Source organism: Mauremys reevesii, linkage group 6 (assembly GCF_016161935.1).
Source record: "Mauremys reevesii isolate NIE-2019 linkage group 6, ASM1616193v1, whole genome shotgun sequence".
Classification (NCBI taxonomy): Eukaryota; Metazoa; Chordata; order Testudines; family Geoemydidae; genus Mauremys; species Mauremys reevesii.
This window is the reverse complement of record NC_052628.1, coordinates 101260772-101282741: the sequence shown is the minus strand read 5'-3', so window position 1 is coordinate 101282741 and position 21970 is coordinate 101260772. Positions and strand designations below refer to the sequence as shown.

Sequence of the window (21970 nt, the reverse complement as noted above, 5' to 3'; positions counted from 1 at the left end):
TGTTCTTTACTTCAGTCTCCAGTAATGTTAATCTGACACCTATTGCAAAGAAGTGTGCATGTGCATGTGAAACAAACAAATTACAAAGGAATTGATTAAATTTTAAAGCTTCCAAATGGCTTTTGAAAGGAATTATAGTAAGAAACAACCTATCATATTTTGTATCTGATCATATTAAATACAAAATATTTTCTTCTCTTTCCCCTTCCTTCAAATTAACACCTCTCCCCCTTAATTTTAACATTTTGTAAATAGCTTTTGTTTCTCCTCCACACACTAATCTGTCTTTCTTGATCCTTGTTCCTAAAGATCAGTTGTGCAGGACATACAGGTGTTAGCACAGCTGGTTTGCTGATGACAACTCTGTCCATATAGCTGTCTAGTGTGTCATCATTCATATTGTTCAGTGTCATTCTGACCTAGCCAAGCTAAAAATGGTACTCCAGCTCAAGAGGGATTTAAAAACCTTGACAAACTAAAGATAAGACATTGCAGAATGTCATATCCATGTGCTTAAGTGTTTTCAGTTTAGACTTATCTAAATAACCAATTCCAGAGCTCGACTATCTTCATTCTTTTGGAAGTCTGAAGATTTTTGTGTAGTTTGCCTTAAGTAAGGAAATATCCTTGTGTGGAGGACTGTGAAATTAGTTAATGCGTTAGCCATTATTTTCTCCAGACATGGGTTCATTTCAAGCCCAAGGTCATTGAAATCTGTTCATAGGGGACATATTATAGTACACAGCCCACAACGACAGCATAGCTTTGGCACAATGGTTAGTGTTTGCTAAAGAGGGTCTGGATCAAATTAACATCTTATCCAACAGAGCATGGATTTTTTTGTGGGGTAGTGTGCACTGTAATTCTAGTTAAGCACAGGATTGTACTCTTTCACTCTGACAATTAATCCTATGACTTTGCCTAGCTTTTAAAAAAGTTCATCAGTTTTATATGAGCCATGTCTCATCACATAACTACTGTTTATCCAGCAGTTCATGTTGTTTAACAACTTGTAAGATTTGCTTTAATATTGTATTGTGACTATATATGTGTTTGCCATGCAAAAACTACTGTTCCAATAACATGAAAAAGAGCCTCTTAATCGGCATAATATACAGCAATTTTTAACAAGTTTTCAGTTAAGAAGTTAGTTATTTGTTTCAGATGTTAATTTTGAAATTATGTTGTTATTTTAACACATCTTTCCTCTGAGTATTGTCAATGTGGCCCCTACTTCAGGGGATGTGCATGCACCCTCTATGCCAAGTAAAAAATCTCCAGAAACCAGCCCCTCTTGGAGTTGTGTGCATACTCCTTGGTTTGATGAGTGGTTATGTAAGGAGTTGTGCACTCAGATACCATTGTGATAATAAATACCCAAATAACTGTAGCGGTGAGATCAGAAACATCTTCTCTTTCTCCCTATTGCATGGCACCATTTTGTCAAGTTAGGATTTCTTGCATTTTAGTGTAGTTTGTTTGTTTGTTTATTTTATTAGGCTCAGTTCCACTGTGTAGCTTGGCTGGCTCCATTCCCAACACCGGTTCCAATCTGATTAGCTCCCTTTACCTGTTGTTTATCTTGTAGTTTTGGTGGACTTAAATTGCTCAAAATTTAAGAAGTGCAGGCCTGTTCTAGACAGTCCCAGCTGATTGCCTCAGCACCAGCGGCGACCTTATCAGCCTCTGCACGCAGCGGCGTTGAGGGAAGTTGCTCAGATTTGTCATAAGGTCTGGTCTGAAATCTGCATTGAAGAAGCAAATGGAAAAGGGTGTTGCTGACTGTCTGGGCTTGGAAGATCTGAAGGCTGTATGGCATCAAGGGAAGAAAGAGAGCACAGCTGATGCAAATAATCCTTCTATTCTCATTCAAATGTGAAGACTCACAGTAGGCATGAATTCAGGGAGGAGTTTGCACCAAGATGAGTCTGGAAGTCTGTCTGTGCAGCAGCACTAAGGAGACTTAGAGCTGCTGAGGATTCGCGTTGTAGACAGTTCTATGTTCCCCACCCCAGTGGGGGGCTGGGGCATGGAAGGGACAGTGCTTGCCTAGCCGGTGAGCTTGCCCAGCACAACAGCTCCTTGGAATTGTCTAACCACTGGCTCAAGTTAGAGCAGATCTGGAGCTGGTTTGGTCCCCAGCAGCAGTCCGAATTGGAGATGTCATAAAGCACATTTGGAACCTGTATGGATTCAAACAGAGGATTTTGTACAACCCTAATTAATTGCGTGTCTATGGGTGTTGTTTTTTCTCTATCTTCTGTGCAGCTTCCTCATCCCTTGCAGCTTTGGCATCTTCAAGCCGCAGATCATCCTTGAATGTGAGATTAATTTCTCAAAGTCAATCTCGCTGTTATCAGGGTTGAAGTGCAAAATTCATTCTGAGGGCTCTGCCTGTCGTTATGTATAGACTATATTAGGGCATCATAGATATCTCTTATGCCATTGGGCTCAGCCTGCTGTGCTGCCAGATTTTACTTGTGTTCTTTGCCTGAACCTGATGGGGGTGAAAGGGGTAATTTTAAGTTGTTGGATGCCAAGTAATTTTGTTGTAAAAGTTACTTAAAATATTTAGTTTGGAGAAACAAGAAATGGTAGGCCAGCTCTTACCAACAGTGTCTCTTACTGCCAACTTGGAAATGTGGCTCCCACTGTTTAGTCACTGTTTAGGGTATTTTTACATGCCTTAGGGGACATCGTCATCAAGACCAAGCAAAAATAAACACAATTATTAAGCCTGGCTATTTTATTATTAAAGAAAGAAAAAGAAAACATGAAACAACACAAATGATAAACTGATAACTTCGGTTACAATCCTCTGTATGTCTCTCTGCCTTTAACAGGGTTTATACTCCTAAATGGGAACACCTTGACGTGTGCTTTCCTCTTGGTAAATTGAGACCTAAGTACAGTAACTTCTCATGTAAAGTCGTCCCAGTTAACATTGGTTCGTTGTTACGGTGCTTATCAGTTAGAGAACATGCTCGTTTAAAGTTGTACAATGCTCCCTTATAATGTCATTTGGCAGCCGCCTGCTTTGTCCACTGCTTGCAGAAAGAGCAGCCATTGGAGCTAGCTGGTGGGGGCTTGGAACCAGGGTGGACCAGCAGCCCCGCCATCAGCTCCCCACTCCCCTAAGTTCCCTGTGTGGCAACTGCCCAGCAGGCTAACAATTGCTGGTAGTTCACTGTCCCTCCCATCACTGCCATGTGTCTGCTCCTACCCTCTGCCTTGGAACTGCTCCTGGGAGCCTCCTGCTTGCTGTGCGGGAGTGGGAGAGGGAAGCTAATGTCAGGATGTGTGTGTCCCCTCCCCTGCTTACCCCATCTCTGTAGAGCGGTGGTGGGGGGGATATGACAGGGCTGAGGATGGAGGGAGCTTGCTGGTAGCAGCTGCTGTCTCCACTTGCTGATCTACTTAAAAAGGCAATGTACTTAGAGTGGAGTCGATGTACTTAAAGGGGCAATGCACATCTTTTTCTCTCTCTCTCTCTCTCTCTCTCTCTCTCTCACACATACACTGTATGTCTCTCTCTCTCTCTGCCATGCTGTCTCGCCGCCCTCCATTTGTGCTGCCTTGTAGAGTGTGAGGCTACATTAACAACAGTGTGTTAACCCTTGAGGGCTCAGCCGAGTACTAGTTCATCATTTAGCAGTAAGGCATTCCCTGGGACATATCCCTCCCTCTGACTCCACCACCTCAACCAAGCTTTACAATCATCATTGCGGTGTATAGTATTAAACTGTTTGTTTAAAACTTAGTGTGTGTGTGTGTGTGTGTGTGTGTGTGTGTGTGTGTGTGTAAATATACACAGTGTTTTGTCTGGTGAAAAAGATTTCCCTGGAACCTAATCCCCCCTATTTACATTAATTCTTACGGGGATATTGGATTCGCTTAACATTGTTTCGCTTAAAGTCACATTTTTCAGGATCATAACTACAATGTTAAGCGAGGAGTTACTGTATATTGTTTCCCCAAATTATTGTGAATGCCAAAGATAATGTTCATATAATCTTAACTCTGTTCACCAATCCATGTACATTACAATATCCTCTTTAATTGCATGATCACTTGCTATTCCTCAAATAATATATATGTATATTTTAGAACCTTAAGTGCATGCATAGAATCTTCTAGTACAGTGTGTATGCTAAATACACATTCCAGTCATTTATAAGCAAGACATGCAATTAGTAAGGCAATGGTTCCACACACAATACAGTATCCACAGTAAATGAAGTGGGCTTGTCCCACACAATGTGCACCTCATTCAGTGTGGACTTTGGGAGATATGGACATTCTCCCATGCAGCTAAATTGATTGCATGGTTGTGAATGCTGTGGTTAAGGTTGAGATTTTTTTTTTTAATTTTAACTGCCACTTGCTATTTTAAAAAGTGTCAAGAAATGTTTGTTAATTATATGTCATGTACAGAAGACATGATGTTGTGGTATAACTTCTTTCTTGGCACTCATTTGGAATGACCTGCACAAGTCTCTCATTGCTTCCAAACTACTGAGTAACATGAGCATCTCACAGTTGCACAGACCATATTATGATCTATACAATTAATTGAAAACAAAACAGAGAACAAAAAGTTTTACAGCACACTGGCATTACTTTTAAACATTGAAGGTGAATTTAGTACTTATAAAAGGACCAGTTCTGCAGGCCTTCTGCAGAGTAGCACTTACTCCTGCAAGACAGTGTTGACGATCAGGCCAAAAGTAAGGGACTAAAATCTCTAACTTACCATATTTACTGAGTGGCACTAAAGCCCACAGATAGACAAGTGCACCTTAACCTTGACTTTAAACACCCTTGATCATAGTCTTGTGTCTGTCTTAAGCAGATATTGCTAGTTATATCAGATTGTGTGGTGGGGAGACAAATGTGTGATGTAGATAAATGGGAACTAGGATGCAGCCAAAACTATTTCCACTTGTAACCAGCACAATATTTTAACCTCTAGACATGAAAGATTAGTGCATTGAACTCTGTGTTTCATCTACGCATCTAACCTACCTTTTAATGTCAAGTTATATTCTTGGTATTATCTTTTGATCTTAATTCATCAGTGCTTTATTGATTTAAAATTGAGTGGGTATAGTATCCAATTCGTTAAAAAGTTAATCAGACTGACATAAATCCTTATGTTCCACGGTTTCAAAATGTCTGTTGTTTTCATGGAGCTTTACGGATCCATTAAGTTTTAGCCCATTTTCTGGCACCATTTAAAAAAAAAATCCCAGATCATGCAAAACTACACATGTACTTAACTTATCCACTCTACCAATGGGAATCTTCACAGTACGTAAAGTTAAGCGTGCCTATAAGTCTTTGCAGGATCCACATTTATGACACTGTTTTTTCGGAACCGGAAACCTATCCAAAGTTCCTGAAGCAATCTAGCATAAATGCATATGAGTATTTTTGCTTTTGGGGTCTTCCCTTCTAAATCCCTTTCCTCGTATAGGATGGTGAAAGCAGTTTTGCACATTGTTAGTCATTGTAATAAATCTATTGGTGTGGACTTTTTTGGGTTTTTTTTTTTTTTTAAGGACTCAGTCCTACAGTTCTTTCCCAGGCAAAACCTCTGTACTTGTGTTTTTACTTACAGATCCAAGTCAGCTGTGATATGTGTTGTGATACTTTTGCTATGAAAGAGTGTATACAAAAATAAATTGTATACTATTTGCTTTTTCTCTGCTGCACTCTGTGAGTAAAAATATCTTTATTGTTTTGTACAATTTTGTATCAGCACAACACTTTATTCCACAACTTTAGTTTTTCTTAAAGTTTCACTTTGCAAACATTCTACTAACTTCCTCATGGCAATAAAAAACACCACCTCCTCCTGAGTACAGATCCATCATTCTAGCACTCAAAAAGTCTTCAAGGTTTAGAAAACAGTTTTTACTTTCAACTTAAAATCTTGAAAGGGAAGTCAGTGGGATTCGACATAAATGCATAAAATTTTAGCTGTGTGGATGCTTCTACAGAATTGGGGCCATAATGACTTGTCACACCTTGACTGGGTGGTCAATTGAAAGACTGTGCTGACTTTATGGTGAAGCAGCATAAGGATGTTTGCACAGTATGTGGCCTGTAAATAAATAAGACTTCAGTTTTCTGCATTTCAATTAAATCTTGACAAATACAATATATACGACTCTTGACTTCTCAAAAGGAAAGCTCTAAATATCTTATCTAAGCAAAGTGTCCAAGTGGTTTGAAAATAAGATACATCCTTTTATATCTAAAAGATTAAAAAAATTATGAAATATTTTAATTGGGAATCTTGGTATCAGGAGTCATACATTTAAGGAACTAATACGTTCCTTTCTGATGTGGTGGTGGTGGTAATGATTTACATTTACTACATTTTGAAAAAATGACTTATTGTCCAGTGAGTGTCAGACTGCAGTAGTGAAACATAGTGCCTGACACTAATAGGGTTAAAAGGATCTCCGTTATGTGTACTATGCTGTGCATTATACCTACATTGCTTATACATTGTTTCCCCCCGCCCTCTTCCCCCAGTATTAGCAATCTGCTTTTGTACTTTGACATCAGGGATTTCCCTAGTGAATTTTGTCACAGAAAAAAGAGAATCATCAATATCGCAGTTAAACTTGACTTTCAAAGCTAATAGTATCTCATTTGGGGGCTCAAATTTAATAAATTTTCTTTGATTCTGGGTGAGTTTTTAAACATCAAACAATGAATTGGCCAGGGTGCAGTAAAATATTTAGATCTATTGACTATGGTTCAGAAGGGTAGAAGGCAAAACACTGGTGGTTTGATGTTGATAAATTCTTAGTACCTTAATCCACATTAATGTTTTCTTTTATCTGTGTGCATATTGGCAACTAAAAGAGCCTGAAAAGTTGATTATATATAAACTATAAAAATTTAAGTCAAATATATGTTTAAAATAAGGTGTTTGTGTTATATTAAGCACGGTTAATATCTGAACAGCATTACGCATTCTGACAGAAGACCCAGGAGAATATATTTGTTCCACAGGACTGTATATCCTGAACCTAGTACACTATGTGTGAAAAAAATGTGTGGCCTATACTGTTATTAAAATTGCATTATAGTGCATATGTTTGGCAGCCACAGGTATTGACAGGAATTCTTTAGGTCAGCCTGGGAAATGTAGAGCTCCCTATTCCTGTAGATGATAGCAGAGAATGAAAAAATAATGTATTTGTAGTCCTGTATATCTATAAAATTACACAAACACACTTGTTTAATCACAGTAGATTTCAATTGTTGTGACGCTACATGGAGTACGTTCTGAAGTATAATCAATAGCATTTCAAAAAGTAGAAGCCATTAAAAGGAGACAAATGCCATCTAGAATCTTAAATCAGTTGGAATATAGTTTAATTTAGGATTGATTGGATATTTTAGAAGCAGCCCAAATATATATTTGTAAATAATGTTGGTAAATTGTATGTTCAGTCATTTTATTATTCCCTTCTAAAACTATGCATTAACAATAAAAGTCAATAATGATCTTTGCCGTGGTAGATAATCTTATGTAACAGATATTATGTATATCATATTAGTATATAATATAATTCAATTCAGTTTAACTACTGGAATTTTATTTTGCAAGATCCAAAAATTGTGCAAGATTAGGAAAAGGGCAAATTGATAATTACCTTTTGTATCAAATAAAAATGGAAAAATTGGGTGTGTACAGTTTTTACATGTGTTCTATGTGTAATATACACTTACAAAATATAATTATACTTTTAGTATGTGGGGAAAATCTTTTTTTAGTTAATGAAAGTATTTCATATTAATGTGACACAGTAACATGTTTGGATATTTAAAGGGGAAAATATTCATCGTATTTATATAGCTGAGAGTTCTACTTATGTATTTTTGTCATTTTCATGGCATATGTTTGTATAATATATTAAAAGCAGTTTTTTGCTTAGCCAGCAGATGGCAGTGTGATACCAACTGCATATGGGTACATTTGTCAACATAAGTAAGACTCTTTCACATGTATATTTTGGGGGGGGGGAAGGTTGGTTATTTTGTTTAATTTTTACCTTTCACAATCCTTAAAAAACTATTTAGGCTTTGTACAAATGCTACTGGTTTCCTTTTGCTTGTTTAGAAGGTGTACAGCTAAGTTAGCTAATACTAATATGTATTAGTTCCTTTATGTGAATCTGCTGTAAGAAATCTAACAGGCTGTGCAATTAACAGAAGAAAAAAATCCTGCTACAGGTAGATTTTTATTTTTGTTTTAGGAAGGATTTTAAATATTATTCTGGGGCTTAATTAAATTTGTACTATTGAACCCCTCTACGATGTGAATATGATCTCTACACAGCAGTCAAAACTCATTTATCATCTCTTTCTTGTGTTGTTGCACAGTACTTTATTAATAGTTGATGATTGTTGGATGGAAAGTGTAATTACTGCCTACAATTTGTTTTCTTTTGTGTTAGGTGTTTTAGGAGGGATGGATCTGTAAAATTTGTCCACCAGTTGGAGTGAAGCCCTCAGTGACTCTTCTTCCCTTCTCATTTCAGTCCAGAGGAGGATGCTTTTTCTTCTTAGCATTCTCTCCCAGCACTCTGAATTAGAGATTTATTTGCAACGAAAAATCAATTAGTCCTAAATTTATTCATGGATTTCAGGTCCAGCGATCAATGCAAGTCCACTCAGTGGGCTCAAGGGGACCCAGTTCATCCCAGTTAATGTGTCTGAAGGGGAATTACCATTGATGCTGGGTTTTTTTCCCTTTAGGTCAGAGATCAGATCTCGCTGTCACGGACTGCGGCAACCAGGAATGACTTCACCCTGCAGCTACCCAAACTGCACCTGGAGACCTTTGCAATGGAAGGGCTGAAGGGCGGGCCAGAGGTTGTAGCATTTCAGGTTAGAGTCTAAATAACCTTTTTTTTTTTTTTTTTTTTTTTTTTGCAACTGAGACGTAGAGAGAAACAAAACTGCTTTAAGTGGAGAGAATAAAAGCTTCAAAAATGTTGTAGTCAACAGCTAAAAAGAAAAACAAACTAATCTCCTTACATATCTTTGAATGATATAATTCAGAGACTGTTAGGATCTTTTAATTTTGGAGATGAAATATTAAATAATTGGGGAAAAACAATTACCACAGAAAAAGATGTAAAATGTTATATTTGATTGAAAAGTAATGTTGGGAAAAGCTGCTTTCCTATTTAATTTAACTGGAACATGACAGAAGAATAAAGAAAAGAAACAATATTTCCCTGCTTCTTATAACCTGTTTAAGATTTTTTTTCTCTAAAAATTAACAGAGATTACTGGAGGTTTAAACTGTCAAAGAATCAACATTTTTAGAGCAATACTAATTTAAGTAGAATTGCAGTTTAGAATAATCAGGCACAGAAAATATTTTGTTCTTGTAATCCCTGGTTTTAAAGACTGGCATGTTTCCATGTCTACAGAGTATTCATTCATTGGAGGGGAACAGTGGGGGAAAAATTGGTTTGAACTAAAGAAGGATTCCACATTCAACTCAAAAAAATAGACTCTGTGTGTGTGTTAGCTTACGTCTATTTATGCGCACATTATCCCTTGCTCTTTTTATAGCCATTCAAAATGACTTCATTCTTGTGCCACAGTATTGCTAAGGGCAGAACATTTTTTGGTTTTGATTCAGAGGATGGAGAAGACAGTGAATAAATATTTCTTTCACCGTGCTCTTGCTATGTACTGAAAACTGAAGTGTGTTAACTTGTGTGCAAATCGTAGGAATTTTCACTTCATATGTCACACAGTGGATGTACGCTTCCATTTTATTCATTTTTAAAACAAAATGAACTGTGTATTCCGTAAAAGGTATGCCTCTGAAGTGTGAGGGTTGCACACCTAATCACATACATTCAGGAACCACAGAATTAAAGTTGAACACTCATTCTAATATCTGTCCTCTTGCACACACATTATTATGATATGATGCAGATTTTAATCATGCAAAATATATATTTTTTGAATAATACAGTGCAAAGTTAAATTCAAATTGATATGTATTTACTCATTAAAAGGAAGTGGGGAGAGGATAGAGCTGTAGAATAACCTCTCCCTAACTCAGTGGTGGTCATTCTTGTTCACTCCTGTGGCTAAGAGTGAGATTCCAGAGGTAATGTGTCCTAGAAGAGAGAGCCACGTAAAAACAAAACGGCAAGGCTGCTGCCTTTCTAAAGCTGCTTCCTCATGGCTCTCTAATCTGGTAGCCTGGTGTGAGGCCACCTGTCTTTTCCTTTTCCCTCCCGTGGCCCAGAAGCTCTTGCAAGACAGCCTGTCCCTTCGTCCTCTTTAGGGGATGAGGATGAATAGGAATGTAAGAAACTGTATTTCAGGACTTCACTGAGTGCCAGGGAACTGGACTAGAGCACAACATGGCTGAGTTCCCTGAGTGGCTGAATAGTGGTGTGATTTCACACATGTACATTGCTTCTGCCCTTGACAGCAGCAGTAGCATCTGGTTACTTTGCATATAGGTAAACAGCAGACATGGTCTACGGTTTATCTTGAATGAATTTCCGAGGATTTTCTTTGTTGTGTTTATTCTGAAACAACTACTTATAGCAGTACTTGAATAGAGCATATTATCAATTATATTTTCCAGATATTTACTTTATTTAAGCATTTCCTTTTTATGTTGGGTGCCTGTTTAGCTTAGTTTTAATTTCATCATATGGAGTAAAAAGTATGCAAAATGTGCATCTAAGGACCCCGTCCTATGGTCTTGAATTATGAAGTAGCTTTACTCATGCAAGTAGTCCTATATGGTATTCAAATCAATGGGCTTATTTGCATGAGTTAAAATTCCATGATTGGTCCCTATCACTATTCTAAATATATTTTACAGTGTATTATTAGGTAAATATGCAATCGTGTAACTAAAGAGTGCATTATATGCAAATGTTAAAAATGAGCATTCAGCCTCAACTCTAAATGCATTGGGTTTTGTGCGTTTAATTTCTTGCACAGAATTTTCATTTTGTTTTAAATTCAAAACAGGAAAAAAACAAATGGGTGACAGGTATAGCTGTAGCCATTGGAATCAGTGAATACTGATCCCTGATATGTGATGGGGAACTAAAATTTTTTAAATCTGATCTATATCAAGTGACTGGGATCCACAAATAAAGTTTAGTCTCTAGCCTGCACTCCAGTGTGTTTCCCCTGTATTACATGTTGTGAGAAGAAAACAAAATCTTTGCAATAAAGTAGCAAATGCATCGACCTGAATCCCTCACTCTGTAAGGGAACCTAACAGAGAGCTAGGGGAGTTGGTCATAGTTCTTCCAAATTTCCCTGAAAGCAAGTGGTACTGCAGAGGAATCGGAGAGGATGAAATCCTCCATGCTTGATATATGTGGTGGGCCCAGAGGCATTAGAGATCTATAATGCATTCCAGCGGGAGTATGAAAGAACTGCAAATGCTAGACAAAGTCATTCAGAAATTTCAAGAATACTGTGCACATATGAACATCACTTGGAAAAGGTACATTTTCTTTACAAGAAATCAACTGCCAGGTAAGATGCTCAAGCATTATGTTACATGCCTACATAGTAAAGCTAAGTTGCTTGAATTTGAACAGTTAACTGATGAACTAATTAGAAACCTAGTTATTTCTGGCATAACTGATAACCAAGTCAAAACCAGAAGAAATTTCTTGAAAGAAAATGGACTGAGCTTGCAAAGAACAGTGGATATTTACAGGGCTAATGAAAATCTGTGTTTCCCAACGGAAAGTATTGTTAAAGTGTGTGAGAACTGAAGCGCATCTAATAAAAAATGCATACCATGGCGTAAAGACAAAATCCATGGGTAAACAAACAGCAGCGACCAAAGGACCTGTGTTCCTCAACCTGAGAATACATTAAATGATGAATGAATTGCAAAAATACATATTAAATGTGCAAGCTTAACAAGTTGCTTCTTGCACTTGACGAGCTTTCTAAAATACCCAAAACAAGGGAAAGTAAGGTGATACGTTAAGAGGAGTCTGCAGTAATTATGGCTACCCATTTCTTGAACAAAACTTGGCAAGCTGAAACAAGAATTACAATATGAACCCATCATTACAACAGCTTGAGAGAGGTATTCAAGATGGGTGGTCAGTGGAAAAAGCACAGTTACTTCAGCAGCCATGGAAGATAAGAAGAGATCCAAATGTGAAACTTGCAATGAATACAGGAAACAAGATGCAAAAGGCCCATTGAAACAACGTAATAGCCCTAGCCAAGACTTTACCAAGGTCTATTTGAATTAAACTGGAAATATAATCTTTTGCTAGGGGTTACTACTCACTTTTTTTTTTAATTGAGTTGTTGCACTACACATCAAGTAGCAATGTAATAACCTATCATAAATCACAGTTTTCTGAGTTAATAACACACATTGGCCCACAATGAAAAGTGACTCGTTTCACCAGTTCTTTATGGTGTATCAGATCAAGCATACCATGTGCAGGTGTTAATATGCAGAGTCAGTACTAAGAGCACGGCCTTGACTTTAGAAAATCGAAACCATCCTTGTCACATCAAAAGTATACATTTATAGCATTGTCTCAGCACATCTCACAATACTTCATTATGATCATGAGTTCAGAAACTCACATGCAGAAGGACAAAGCCAATATCAAACAAACCAAAGTCAGTTGAACCAAAGTTATTCCAGACATAGTTAGAAAAGAGCTGTATGCCAAAAAGGTAGAACAGGAGAAATACAACAAGAAGTCAAACATTTCCTCCCACTCACAATTGGGATAAATATTAGATCCCAAATAGAAAGTGCCTGACAACTTGCCACATTAATAGCTTTGCCACATTGAGGTTATATGTCCTAGCCACCCTGAGAGATTGGCCCTACCAGAGGAATACAATAGAGGAACTCCTCACTTAACATTGTAGTTATGTTCCTGAAAAATGCAACTTTAAGCAAAATGATGTTAAGTGAATCCAATTTCCCCATAAGAATTAATGTAAATGAAGGGGTTAGATTCCAGAGAATTTTTTTTTCATCAGACAAAAGACACACAAACACACACATTCTCTCTCTCTCTCTGTGTATATATATATGTGTATATATACACATACATACACACACACACACTCGCAGTATAAGTTTTAAACAATTTAATACTGGTACACAGTGATGATGATTGTGAAGCTTGGTTGAGGTGGAGGAGTCAAAGGGTGGGATATTTCCCAGGGAATGCCTTACTGCTAAATGAACTAGCAATAGACTGAGCCCTCAAGGGTTAACTCTTTCTACACTCTACAAGGCAGCAGGAAAGGAGGGAGGGCAGACAGAGATGCACACTGTGTGTGAGAAAGAAAAAATGCGCATTTCCCCTTTAAGTAGCTGACCCCAGGCTTAAGTACACTGCCTTGTTAATTAAATCAGCTTGCTGAGACCTGAGATGGCAGCTGCTGCCTAGAAGCTCCCTCCCTCTGTCGTGTGTCTCCCCGCTCTATGGAAGATGGGGTAAGCGGGATACAGGAGCAGGAGCGAGGGGGAGACACCCTGAAATTAGCCCCCTGCTTCCTCCCTCCCCCCGTACAGCAAGCAGGAGTCTCTGAGAGCAGCTCCAAGGCAGAGGGCAGGAGCAGCACGTGGCAGTGGGGGGAGGGACAGCTGCTGCACAGGGAATTTAGGGGAGTTGGCGGGCTGCTGGTCCACTCTGGTTCCAACCACCCACCAGCTAGCTGCAATGGGCTGTGCTTCCTGCAAGCAGTGGACAAAACAGGCGGCTGCCAAACAACATTAGAAGGGAGCATTTCACAACTTTAAACAAGCATGTTTCCTAATTGATCAGCAACTTAACATCAAAACAACATTAACCGGGACAACTTTAAGTGAGGAGTTCCTGTACATTTAAACAAAACCAAGGACGATTGTGGCTTTGTTTATTGAGAACATCCTGAGTGCTAATGACACTGTTCCTCTGCAGACTAAGGTAAAACATGTTCACCCAGTCACCGACAACAAACATGGACTGCAGTTGTCAGATCCACATTAACTGCCGAAAACTTCACTGCAGAAGAAACTAGTGGTGTATGGCCATGGGGTTAGACTGCCATTGAGGTTCAGAGAATGGTAGTTGCTGACAGATGTGCAATTAGAGACAGACTAATCCTCTCATCTGTCAGGGGATCTATGTTGACCTCCATCTTAGAAGTCAGCATGTGCATGTTTTTGTAATTAGTTCTATTAATTTGTGGCTGTTGTTTTTATTTGGTATTCTATTTTATTTGCATTTTGATTTTTTTAAAAGAGAAGTGTCATTGGCCACTGAAGTCAGATACTGCTGTCTGTCATGTCATAGTGGCAGGAGTTTTTTGTAACCCTACCTCATGCTAAGTGTTTAGATCTAGGAAAAGCCATTCAATCTCTTATTGTGACTCCTATGTATAACCCTTTTATTACAAGGAGAGTAAAAATATTAGACAGAAAGAGAAATGGAGAAAATGTGGCGAATGCATGAATGTTTCCATATAGATTTGGATATTTAGATATGCTATATATAATGTATATACATTTTATAAGCAGCAAAGAGTCCTGTGGCACCTTTATAGACTAACAGACGTATTGGAGCATGAGCTTTCGTGGGTGTATACCCACTTCGTCGGATGCATGACATTCACCCACGGAAGCTCATGTTCCAATATGTCTGTTAGTCTATAAGGTGCCACGGGACTCTTTGCTGCTTTTACAGCTCCAGACTAACACGGCTACCCCTCTGATACTTGATACATTTTATAGTTTCCAAAGTACTATGAAGTTCTTTGGAATGAAAAGTGCTGTATAAACACAATGTGGTATTATAGTTATTAGTATTATTAGTAGTAATGTCAGTACTCAACTATATCTATTCTCAGTGAGAGTATAGTCATTATAAATTTATAAGGAAATTATGTCCTTCCATTTATTTTATGTAAATTATGCATCCATGTATGATGTAGTCATGGCTTATCATACTGTACTGTAGGCAGAAGTAAAACCCATTTTTCTAATCAATTGGACAAACACAAATGTAGTTTAAATGTTGAAATGTTGCCTTTATTTTCACTTTCCTGTTTTCCTCAATAGATTTAGATTCATTTCTGAATAAATTAGAAGCTAAGAGATTTTACATAAAAATTAGGTTTATTGTATTTATCAAACAATAAAAAAAATGTTTTCATTCACACATTTATGTTTAGTTGCTGACCATGTTGTGGTCAAACATTTAGTTGCTGATGAAGTTGTGGTCAAACTGAAACAAGCAAATGATTTCGAAGTAAACACTGAGTCTTCATTCCTCCAACCATCCTGCTGTGCCAAGTCATTGTAGTGTATATAGTACTAGAAATCACACCCTGGATGAGCTAAGGGTACAGTAGTAGTTTGAGCTCTGAATCTCTTGGCCTTGTAAATTTATGTTTTTAAGTAATTTTTTGTTTGTTTTGTTCTTAGTAACATTTGAAGCACAGAGAATGCTGTTTTAGGTGATTTCTTGTACACGTATGCTCTCTTTATTTTACTTGCTCCACCCTCAGTAACCTAGCATTGCAGTGACCACCCATTTGTCAAGAATGCCTGAGTGCAGCTCCCTTGAGAACCTGTGACTGGATTGAACTACTCCACTGGGGGCATCATGATCCTTCAAACAACAGGAAGCATTCCCTTCTGGAATTCTGCATGTTGTCTCAACAGCATTCCTGCCCCGAAAATGTAGGATGAGCTCAAAACCTGAACTCTCATCACCTATTTAGCAGCATATAGTGCTGCTGCTGGACTGAGTGCTTTTTAATATATCTTTTGAAGAGAAAAACAATTCTTTATAATAATACTTTGCTCTTCCACCTTGAACTAAATTTGTTCATAACTAAGTAAATATGTTAATCTTCATTAAACTGGAAGAACACTTCCTCAGGATGCTGAATTCCCCATGTGAACCTGACCTGTTGCAAACTTAAATTTACCAAAAATACACTAAAATACACATTGGTTCAGAGCTACAGAAACAATATTGACCAGTTATATAAAAATCTGGATGAGCAACAAGAAGACCTTTACTGGATTTTATCAGAATTACTTGCCTCATTCTAGTCCAAGCATCCTTGGATCTAACCTCCCATATTACTTACCTTTTCCGGTTTGCTCCCACAGACTGCCATGAGTTTGAAAATGTTGGCTTACATATCTTGTCCAAGGTTATATGGCAAGTCTATAGCAGTTCTGGAAATAGAACCTGTGATAGAATGCAAATGTGTTTTGCACTGTCCAACCCTCTCCTGGTCAGTCCTGATATATTGTGTCTGTTGCCCCTCTAAGGCAAGGGCATCAACATACAACAGTCTGCTACCTTAAGTGAAGTTACCCAAACAATTCAGAACACTGAAATAGTTTTAATTAAAGAATAAAACATGCTTACTTAACTATAAAGAGAGATTTTAAGCAAGTACATTGAAGACACTGAAGTCATAAATTGTTACAAGAGAAATAAAGATAAAAAGCTTTCTAAACTTAACAACCTAGATTTAGTTCAAGGTGAAATTCTTACCACCTGCTTCCAGCAACAGGGCTTACCAAATTTCAGGTTAGGATCTGATCCCAAAGTCCCCAGGCTGTTTCTTTTGTCATCTTAGGTGGAAAAGAGAGATGGATAAGGAGAGATAACTGGGGGGTGTTTGCCCCTCACTTTTATATAGTTCAGTTACCCTTTGAAATGCATTTTCCTGAGGGTTACCCATAGTTAAAATTCATTCACAGTAAAAAAGGCTGGTGGTGAAAAAAGGTCCGTGCTATTTCTTCTCACTTCTGTTTGCTGAAAGGCAGATTTTCCTTGTCTCCTGTCTTCCCCTTCTTGCTGCCTGAGGATCCTGTTATAATTTACATGTAAACTGAGGTAAACACACATTCCTTTGTTTGAGACCTCCTTGACTAGTTCTGCCCAATTGGGGCTACTTGGGTTTGAACATGTGCCACCAACATCATTCGAGAGGGAAGTCATAATTTTACATATAATGTTGCTACATACATTCAACCATGGTAGTATTGACCAGCATGGTATTCATTTTAAAATGATACCTTACAAGGCATATTTTGTACAAAGATTATTACAATAATGTGTAGGGTATGAATACTCTTTAAATATAGTAATCCCTGCAAGTCCAGTTTTCAGAATGGAGAGAGGTAAACAGTGGTGTCCCCTAGGAGTCTGTACTGGGACCAGTCCTATTCAACATATTCATAAATGATCTGGAAACAGTGAGGTGGCAAAATTTACAGATGATACAAAACTACTCAAGATAGTTAAATCCCAAGCAGACTGCGAAGAGCTACAAAAGGATCTCACAAAACTGGGTGACTGGGCAACAAAATGGCAGATGAAATTCAGTGTTGATAAATGCAAAGTAATGCACTTTGGAAAACATAATCACAACTACCTACAAAATGATGGGGTCTAAATTAGCTTTTACCACTCAAGAAAGAGATCTTGGAGTCATTGTGGATAGATTTCTGAAAACATCCACTCAATGTGCAGCTGCAGTCAAAAAAGCAAACAGAATGTTGGGCATCATTAAGAAAGGGATATATCATATTGCCTCTGTATAAATCCTTGGTACGCCCACATCTTGAATACTGCATGCAGATGTGGTTGCCCCTTCTCTAAAAAGATCTATTGGAATTGGAAAAAGTTCAGAAAAGGGGAACAAAATTGATTAGGGGTATGGAACAGCTTCCATATGAGGAGAGATTAATAGGACTGGGACTTTTCAGCTTGGAAAAGAGATGATTAAGGTGGGATATGATAGAGGTCTATAAAATTATGACTGGTGTGAAGAAAGTAAATAAAGAAGTGTTATTTACTCCTCATAACACACAAACTGGGGTCACCAAATGAAATTAATAGGCAGCGGGTTTAAAACAAAAGGAAGTATTTTTTTTCACACAATGCATAGTCAACCTCTGGAACTCCTTGTGAGAGGATGTTGTGAAGGCCAAGACTATAACAGGACTCAAAAAGGAAATAGATACGTTCATGGAGGATAGGTCCATCAGTGGATATTAGCCAGGATGGGCAGGGATGGTGTACCTAGCCTCTGTTTGCCAGAAGCTGGGTGACAGGGGATGGATCACTTGATGATTACCTGTTCTGTTCATTCCTTCTGGGGCACCTGGCATTGGCCACTTTCAGAAGATTGGATATTGGGCTAGATGGACCTTTATTCTGACCCAGTATGCCTGTTCTTAAGTTGTTATAGCTGGTTGTGTAGTTACATACTTCTGAAATGTTCTGACCTGAGTAGAAAGTAAAGGTTCTTCTTTGAGTGTTGGTTTCTGTGTGTTTTTCACACATAGGTACGCATGTGCTCCATGCACCTGAGACTGGAGATTTCTAGCAAATAGTGTCCATTGGTCTGTAGCTGCACATTTGCCCTCCTTGTGCTCTGAATGGAGGATGCAGACGGTGTCACAGACCAATGTCTCTCCAATTCCTTCATATTGATGTATGGCCTGAGTCAGAATCTTCTCTGTCCATAGCTACCTCCATGTTTCTTCTTCTTCAGAACCTAGAAATATAATTGTTCATAGTTTTTAGTGTAGTTAATTAAAATTTTAGTGTCATAATATAATAAGTATAGCTTAATTTCTCTCCATCTTGAGGAGCGTCTCCCCAAAGTTTATACCCAGATTCCCAGGGTTTAAGAACTCTATCTCCTGCCTCTGCTTTTTATTCATGAGTGAAGAAAATCAGTGCTACTTTGATTGCCTTGGAGAGGCTCACATATCTGCTAAGTACAGCATCTGCCCTTCCTTCCCTCCTTGAACCCATGAGGGACAAGAGCTCCCATTGAGGAAATGTCTCTTAGCCTTCTCAGATCTAGGCCAGGGAGACCCCCTGTACATCAGCCTGAGGCAATGAGCAGCACTCCTCCAAGAATGAGCTCAGGAGCTGAGGCCAGAGCTTCTAAGGCCAAGGAATCATTAACTAAGGCTTTTCATGAGAATAAGCGGCACTCTCACAAATGCAAGGACAGATCTCTCCTTCCACATCTGCCTTTAAAAAAGGGATCCCTCCCTGATTCCATCCAAGTCAGGTGAGTCCTCATGCATGGATCCTAAGTATTTAGGTCTGCTACCTGAACATGAGAGTAAGGCACAAAGGAGAAAGAATCCACCAGTACCTACTAAGGCTCTGGATCACAAGCCAAAGGATCAGCACCCACTGATGCCACGTAAGAACTGCAGGTTAGTCTCTTCTACGGTATGGAACCACCCCCAGAAGGATCCACCATAATCACGGATGTGCCGGATCCATGGGTCCAGACCACTGGAACACCTCACACTCTGGGATGAACTAAAACCTATACCACCTCCCTAGAGGATATCATCAGCCATCCCTACCCTCAATGTCCTCTCCTTTCACGACCAGCCCTCCTGAGGGACATAGAATAGGGTTGGAAGAGACCTCAGGAGGCATCTGGTCCAATCCCCTGCTCAAAGCAGGACCAACACCAACTAAATCATCCCAGCCAGGGCGTTGTCAAGCCGGGCCTTAAAAACCCCTAAGGATGGAGATTCCACCACCTCCCTAGGTAACCCATTCCAGTGCTTCATCAACCTCCTAGTGAAATAGTGTTTTCTAATATCCAACCTAGACCTCCCCAACTGCAACTTGAGACCACTGCTGCTGCTTCTGTCATCTGCCATCACTGAGAACAGCCTAGTTCCATCCTCTTTGGAACCCCCCCCTTTCAGGTAGTTGAAGGCTGCTATCAAATTCCCCCTCACTCTTTTCTTCTGCAGACTCCAGTTCCCTCAGCCGCTCCTCGTAAGTCATGTGCCCCAGCCCCCTAATCATTTTCATTGCCCTCCGCTGGACTCTCTCCAATTTGTCCGCATACCTTCTGTAGTGGGGGGACCCAAACTGGACACAATATTCCAGGTGTGGCCTCACCAGTGCTGAATAGAGGGGAATAATCACTTCCTTCAATCCCTGGCAATGCTCTTACTAATACAGCCCGAAATGCCATTGGCCTTGGCAACAAGGGCACACTGCTGACTCAGATCCAGCTTCTCGTCCACTGTAATCCCCAGGTCCTTTTCTGCAGAACTGCTGCTTAGCCAGTCGGTCCCCAGCCTGTAGCGGTGCATGGGATTCTTCCTTCCTAAGTGCAGGACTCTGCACTTGTCCTTGTTGAACCTCATCTGATTTTTTTTGGCCCAAACCTCCAATTTTTCTAGGTCACTCTGGACCCTATCCCTACCCTCCAGCGTATCTGCCTCTTTGCCCCAGCTTAGTGTCATCTGCTAACTTGCTGAAGGTGCAATTCATCCAGATCATTAATAAAGATGTTGAACAAAACCGACGTCTGGGGCACTCCGCTTGATACCGGCTGCCAACTAGACATTGAGCCGTTGATCACTACCTGTTGAGCCTGACAATCTATCAGCTTTCTATCCACCTTATAGTTCATTTATCCAATCCATACTTCTTTCACTTGCTGACAAGAATACTGCGGGAAACCGTATCAAAAGCTTTGCTAAAGTCAAGATATATCACATCCACCACTTTCCCCATATTCACAAAGCCAGTTATCTCATCATAGAAGGCCATCAGGTTGGCCAGGCATGACTTGCCCTTGGTGAATCCATGTTGACTGTTCCTGATCACCTTCCTCCGAGTGCTTCAAAATGGATTCCTTGAGGACCTGCTCCATGATTTTCCTGGGGACTAAAGTGAGGCTGACAGGTCTGTAGTTCCCCGGGTTCTCTTTCTTCCCTTTTTAAAATATGGGCACTATATTTGCCTTTTTCCAATTGTCTGGGACCTCCCCTGATCGCCACAAATTTTCAAAGATAATGGCCAATGGCTCTACAATCACATCAGCCAACTTCCTCAGCACCCTTGGATGCATTAGATCTGGACCCATGGACTTGTGTATGTCCAGCTTGTCTAAATAGTCCTTAACCTGTTCTTTCACTACTGAGGGCTGCTCATTTCCCCCTCATACTGTGTTACCCAGTGCAGCAGTCTGGGAGCTGACCTTGTCTGTGAAAACCGAGGCAAAAAAAGCATTGTGTACATTAGCTTTTTCCACATCATCTGTCACTATGTTGCCTCCCGCATTCAGTAAGGGTCCCACACTTTCCCTGACCACCTTCCTGTTGCTAACATACCTGTAGAAACCCTTCTTGTTACCCTTCACATCCCTTGATAGCTGCAACTCCAATTGGCACTGGAGGAAGAAACATCTTGGCACTGGAGAAAGAAACCACCTTAAGGAGATAGGGATGTCCTCTCCTGTTCATAATCCAGAGCACGTGTGGTCCCTATCTGTATTCCACTACCTGCCCTCCTCCATCTCTGCTTCAGCTCTTTCTGATTCACAGTAAGATGAGGAAGTGGAGAGCATTGGTCTGCACTTCCCCTTATGCCCTTGTTTTGGAGCACAAGGATGGCAGTTGTGGAGGTGAGGACCAATTGGTACTACTTGCTAGAAATCTCCGGTCTCAGGTGCCTGGAGCACGTGTACTCACATGTGGAATACAGAGAGGGGCCATGAATCTTAAAGAACCTCCAGTTACAGATGTTCATACTTATTTCAGGGATGTATTAAAATGGTAATAAGTAATCCTTTTTGGTTTATGATTTATTTTATAAACTGGTAATATGAGATTCTTGCATATGGCATATGCTGAACTACCTTCCAACCTCTTGACTGGCACATCATTGGCAATAGATCTGAATGTTCTTTTAATTTTTAAGTGGTATTTTTGTGAGGATAGCTGTAGAAGCTGTTTGATAGATATCTTCCTTTCTTTGTCTTCCTGACTCTTTCACCTGTTTGCTCACCCTTCCTGCCATTTTACCTCCACTCCCCACACACCAAATAAACAAGTATTGGAATACAGTTAAGAAAAGAAGAACTGGCACTTGCAAGC

The 21970-nt window shown here is 39.4% G+C and overlaps 1 protein-coding gene across 7 annotated transcripts in view; it reads left to right on the top strand.

The window, feature by feature from the left end:
* CCDC171 (coiled-coil domain containing 171) overlaps positions 1 to 21970 on the top strand; it is a 202746-nt gene that overhangs the window by 137846 nt on the left and 42930 nt on the right. For 6 of the 7 annotated variants that reach the window (XM_039544117.1, XM_039544120.1, XM_039544116.1 and 3 more), the window contains one exon: positions 8782 to 8913. In XM_039544117.1, the coding sequence (XP_039400051.1) occupies positions 8782 to 8913 (132 nt within the window). Of the gene's footprint in view, positions 1 to 8781; positions 8914 to 15573; positions 15772 to 21970 lie in introns of those variants that run through there. The other variant, XM_039544122.1, reaches the window with a different exon arrangement.